The sequence below is a fragment of the Prosopis cineraria genome, unplaced genomic scaffold (assembly GCF_029017545.1).
Source record: "Prosopis cineraria cultivar Desert tree isolate PC_DT_omini unplaced genomic scaffold, ASM2901754v1 PC1, whole genome shotgun sequence".
Classification (NCBI taxonomy): domain Eukaryota; kingdom Viridiplantae; phylum Streptophyta; class Magnoliopsida; order Fabales; family Fabaceae; genus Prosopis; species Prosopis cineraria.
In genome coordinates this window covers 56,257,065-56,262,738 of record NW_026555332.1, presented here as the reverse complement: position 1 = coordinate 56,262,738, position 5,674 = coordinate 56,257,065, and the positions used below count along the sequence as shown (strand labels likewise).

The 5,674-nt window shown below is 39.5% G+C and overlaps 1 protein-coding gene across 1 annotated transcript; it reads right to left on the bottom strand.

Annotated features, from left to right (window-relative positions):
• Nucleotides 1–653: 653 nt before the first annotated feature.
• LOC129285803 (stachyose synthase-like) lies at nucleotides 654–4,096 on the bottom strand. Its single transcript, XM_054921706.1, has 4 exons — nucleotides 2,281–4,096; nucleotides 1,993–2,170; nucleotides 1,512–1,879; nucleotides 654–1,402 (listed from the first exon to the last, which is right to left on the bottom strand). Exons 1-4 carry the CDS (start codon nucleotides 3,742–3,744, stop codon nucleotides 836–838), a joined length of 2,577 nt encoding a protein of 858 aa, XP_054777681.1. The 5' UTR covers nucleotides 3,745–4,096; the 3' UTR covers nucleotides 654–835.
• Nucleotides 4,097–5,674: the final 1,578 nt, after the last annotated feature.

Genomic DNA, 5,674 nt, shown 5'->3' with positions numbered 1-5,674 from the left:
TCGAACAACATCAATAAAACCAGGTTCTAAAGACCAAGCCGCTTGGCATTTGAAATTTGTCTTTCTTGCTTTTTTCACAAGAGTGTTGAAGTCACCCTGAGTGGTCCATGATTTGACCCCAATTTGCACAGATGAAAAACTTTTGCATCAGGATAGGTGGAGCTCCAACTAGTATTAGAAAAAGCCGAGTCAATTCAGAACATTCATTTTTCTTGGCTAAACTCTTGCTAATATTCAACCAAAGCAACAACAAACTATTGCCCCTGCCAACTGTTGCATGCTATAAACAAGTGTCAATAAAGAAAAATTAAAAGCCCCAATTTTAACCATGATTCGTGAATGCAATCACAGGTCACACGTGATGGCCAGATGAAGTCTGTATTATCTCTCTCTTTTTTTGCGCTTAAAAGATGTTTTTGTTTATGTATTCCTAACTAATTATCCAAAATTAATGAATGTGTTACTAAGGGATCGATGACGTGATATTATGAGTGTGGATAACATCAATTATACATCACAAGGAACAAAAGATCGTTAGTTAAGAATCAGGGATTATTTTACGAGTTATAATTATTGGAAGTGACACCGTCATATCGTGTGGCCTGTCACTCCTAGGAAGCATGTAATTACACCCAAGAGCATACACTAAGAATGATCAAGCAATTCTCGAGAGTTAATAATATATAGGAGTTCTACCCATTCAATCAAATACCAATCCATCAAGAAAGTGCTCTTATTCAAACCAAACTAATTCAAAAAGACGGGAAAAAAAAAATGCAACCACGGTATAAAAAAACATCCACCGTGGACAGTACCCAAAAAAAAAAGGACAATCCTAGTAGAAAAATTCTAAATCAGAAACCCCCCCAGCCTCTTCCTCCCAAGCAAGGTTGAGCCTCACTTTGCCAGCAGGCAGCCACTCAAACGGTACCTCATCACCATTCAACTCACACTTCTCAGGAGACTCGCTTGAGTAAGCAAGAAAAGTTCCTTCACCTTTAACCTGGAGCCTCACACCATCCTCAGAGCATTCCATTTCTTGAATTGTCCCTCCACTATTGAACATGTTCGTTAGCCCAATGGCTGCGAATTTGATGCCGCGCTTTAGCTCGGTGACCGGGACAAAGCTGAAGAGCTCAAACGTAGAAGGCTGGATGGAAATTTGCAATGGTTTAGACTTCTGGGTCATGATCACACACAGTTCCTTAGCTTGATTCATGTACACTATGTATTCCTTCGCCACACCCATGTGGGCTGCTTCTTTCTTCTGGTCCCATTCAATCTCAGAGACATGTACTGAGCTACATACAGGCTTGTAACACTCAGGGAAGCCCCTAAATTTATGCATTTTGGTATCCCAACCGGAACCTTGACAGTTGAAAGCACCAACCACCCCACCATACTGTTCAAGTATATACCCAACGTTAGTGATGGTCAGCTCTAATGAGAACAATGATGTATCAAATGTTAACTATGGAGTCACTGATTTCTAGGCCCAAAAAATTATATACCTTGTTGAGGTTCCAGATCTTGAGGACGGTTTTCTGGTCAAACAGAGGGTTCTTGAAAAGGCAATCTCTAGTTGGAAGAGGGAAATGAATGCACTTTGGTACGGTGCCATCACGATGAACAAGCTGCTTGATGAGATCAAAATCATGAGAACCTACCGAGTCACTCAGATAGATCGGGCCACCACAAATGGCCCTTGAACCTGCATGGAATTTGGCACACACATGGTCTGACTGGAACATGTCCCAATCAGGCTGAACCATTTGCCCCATCCACAGGCTGTTATAAGCGCAGTGAACCATATGTAACCCTTGCAACCAGAATACTCCCATTGGATCACCATTCGGATCTTGGAACCAAAAGTCATCCCCTGCAGGAAAAGAAAGGGATATGTTTTATGTTGTTTCTGATGTTTGTTTGGAGACTAAAATAAATTGAAGAAATATATATATATATATATAAGCTAAGAGAATATGTGCTCACCAACTCTTGCCAAAGACACCTGCTTTGTCCCGAGGAAGTAAAAGTCATTGCACTGTTGCATGCTAGCAATGATTCCATTTCCATTGAAATTCTTCGCAATGGAGTTTGACAGCCCATCATAGTAAGCCTTGGCAAGCTCTACTCTGCCTCCATATTCATCGCACACATACTCAAGAGTCTGTGCTTAGAAAATATAGTACAATAACGAATAGCTGTGATAAAAAAAAAAAAAAACAACAACAACAACACAAACACATACACAATCAAATATGGCAAAGAAACACTCACGTGAATGACATCAACTTTGACTCCCGTAATACCGGATTTGGCTAGATGGGAATGCATAGAGTCATAAAAGTCATTGACTTGATCCGGGTGAACAAGCCCAATCGAACCTTCGACGATTCTCACCACAGCAAGATCATGCATCGTTCCATCGAGACCTGGGGAGAGTTTGCATGGGATAACCTTCGAGTTCAGGTGCGTTGCTGCTGGCCTCACGCCACCCCAAGCACCACAAAGGGCATGCCAAACATAAATGTCATCCAGACCTCTGAATTTAGACCTCAAATCCCTTGTGAAAGCCTTCATTCCATACTCGTCTGTTTCCCCGCACATGCTTCCACATTCTTTGTTTGAACCGCTGTCTAGCTCTCGCCAAAGATCATTGATTTCTTTTTTCACCTTCTGGATCCCCGTTTCGATCTGGGACAGATTCGGGCTCGCGGATTCAAATGCGTGGTAACGTTCCTTCTGCAGATGCTCAAGTTCAATTCCCTTGTTGATAAGGACTTTGATCATTTTAGGATCCATTGAAGGAGCATTAGGACTCAACATGAGGCCACCCTTGTACTTTTTGAACTTATCACCTTCGTCGAGTCTGTGAAGCCTTGCGGTCATTTGCTCGCCACCTAAAACAAGATTTTTAGCGTCCTCATTCGGGTCTTTACCATCCAAATTTATGCTCTGCCAACCATCATCGATGATGAGAAACCTCGGAGACACCCCACCAGCGGCGAAATCTTTCAGCCCGTGCCATATTCCGACGGGGTTAACGGTTAGGTAGAATGCATCCCACGTGCACCACCCAAATTTACCAATCAGACTCGGCGTGGATTTCTCTTCCAAGAGCCTGAAAGTATTGAGGTGTACCCTCAGAGCAGTGTAGGCCTCTTTCATCAAGTTGAAGGGATTTTCTGTCGCGTGAATGTAAGCTATGGCATGGAAACTCGATGCCTTCACTTGGGTAGACCCGCTCTCGGCGCAAATCTTGACGTGGCCGTCAGAGCCAGGATGAAGGGCAGACCTGAAACTTCCTTCAATGATAGGAATGATGACGGCGTAGGACTTAATCTCAGGAAGATGAAAGAGCACCCATTGGGTTTCCATCTGTAGATCAGAGCCTGAATTTCCCACCCACTGGGTAGACCACCAAGTTTTGAACCTGAAGATACTTAAGAACTCTCTATCGCTGAAACTACCCAAGGAATTCATCAACCTATCAGACGGCTCTTTCTGGGAGAACCCAAGGAATCCGCCCTTGTGATATTGAGCCACCACCCTCTGAAGCAAAGCAGGAGGAGCGTCAGAGGATTGACATATTTGAGAGAAGGGACTGAAAGTGACGTTGTCAGGGACGTGAGTGAGCAATGGCACGCCTCTGACGGAAAGCTTCCCCTCAGACAGCACCCAATTTTTTTCCAAAGATTCGGTGGGCATGAAGTTCAAGACAGGGTCGTTGGGGGGAGCCATGATGAGCACAGACAACACAGGTACAAGAGATAAAAACAGAGCAGAAAGACTGAGAAGCCGGGATTCGAAACTGATGAGAATAAAGCCCGGAGCTTTGCTGGGCTTTATAAGGTACTATGGCAACACCGTAAAGGGAAATTAATAACAAAACGGGGAATAGACCAAGATTTGATATGAACAGAGGAAGTGAGAATATGTTTTTGCGGAATGAATTGGAATCAGATATACAGTAGCTGATACACTTCACAAGTATGGTAATTTACGAGAGAGATTTGCGCAGTCTACTCGGGAGGGAAATGATACTGGAGAGAGATTTGGAGAAGGAATTAATTTCGAAGAATCAAAGCTAACCGTTAATTATCGAAGGGGTTGCAACCATGGCAACGCAATGCTCTGGTGGATGGAATATATAGAGAAAAAGTGAAACCGTTGCGCGGCATGATTAATTAATAAATTATTGAATAATAAATTAGAAACGTAAAGCTATTATTTAAAAAATGATACCTTTTCTTTTTTACCAGCAATTTTCGAGGTTGTTCGGACTTTTACCCTCGAGTTATTGGATGAAGAGTATTTGGAATTTGATTTCATCCTATGAGAGCAACTTCAAAACTTGGGAGAGAACGGCAAGACATGGACAACGCAGATACCGAAAAGACAATGAACTCAAAATGTGGGTCCATCTTAGGGTAGCACAGTGATGACGTGATCTGAACGTGAATTAAAATTTAAATAATTCATATTTAACAGACTATTTTATATTTATATTTTTTATTTATTAAAATAAAAAATTTATAAAAAAAATTAAAAATTATATTAACTATTTAATATAAAATAATTTATTAAATTTAAATTATTTAAATTTCAATCTGAACGGTCTATATTAAATCACTACGATGAGCACCGCCCATCAGCCCAAGATGGATCCAAAATTGTCACCCAGATTTATGAGCGTACCGTAGACGCGTGTTTATCGTTGCTTGTACACAGAAGACTATGCGTCCTCGGATGTTAATGTACAGATGCCCTTCCGTATGAGGCCACACTTTTTCGTTTTTATCACTAATTTTTTCGTTTTTCTTGAGACTGAAAGTATTCCATGAGGCTACACTTGGCGATGAAATAAACTAATGGATGGTGTCATTGGATTATTAATACTATTTTATTTAAAAATAATAAACTGTAGAACGCATAGCTGAGCTGGGCGTATCTTCTGAGAGCTGCGGTGAGAAGTTCTCCTTCAATTTTTTTTATAAATTTTTTTTACCAATTTCATTAATATTTATAAAAAATGAAAAAGTAAAAATATATAAAATTTTAAATATATTCTTATATAATAAATTTAAAAAATAAAAATATAATTTTAAAAATATCTTTTAAATATTATTTAAAAAGTCACACTATAAGTTATAAAATAAATTTTTTAAAATGTGGTTTATAAATGAGAGAAGAGGAAATAAGAAGTGAGAACAAGAAAGTTATTGTATGGTGCTCCCACATCATGCCTCTGCCACTTCAACTCTGACTCGGATTTTAAAAAAAAAAAAAAAATTGGCCAGTAACTCTGTCTATGAATATTCATTTTGAGTGACCAAACGTGAACTGTGATCTGGCCAACCATTATATAATATTTCAATAATCACATAAAATATTTGATAAAAGCAATTATAAAGTGATTGTATTTGACACAAAACCCAAACATTATTAAACCTCGATTTATATATAATCGATGCATAGTAACAAAACAACATGATATAATTCAAAAGTAATTTGTAAGTAGTTCTGAGATTTTTCTTTTTCGTGAGACTTATTCGATCTCCAATAATTTCCATAATTCACGTTGTCTAAATTTTCATGTAGATATATTATCCAAAAAAAACATTGGACTACCGACACCCATTTGACGTTTTGACTCCCGTGGAAATGGGGT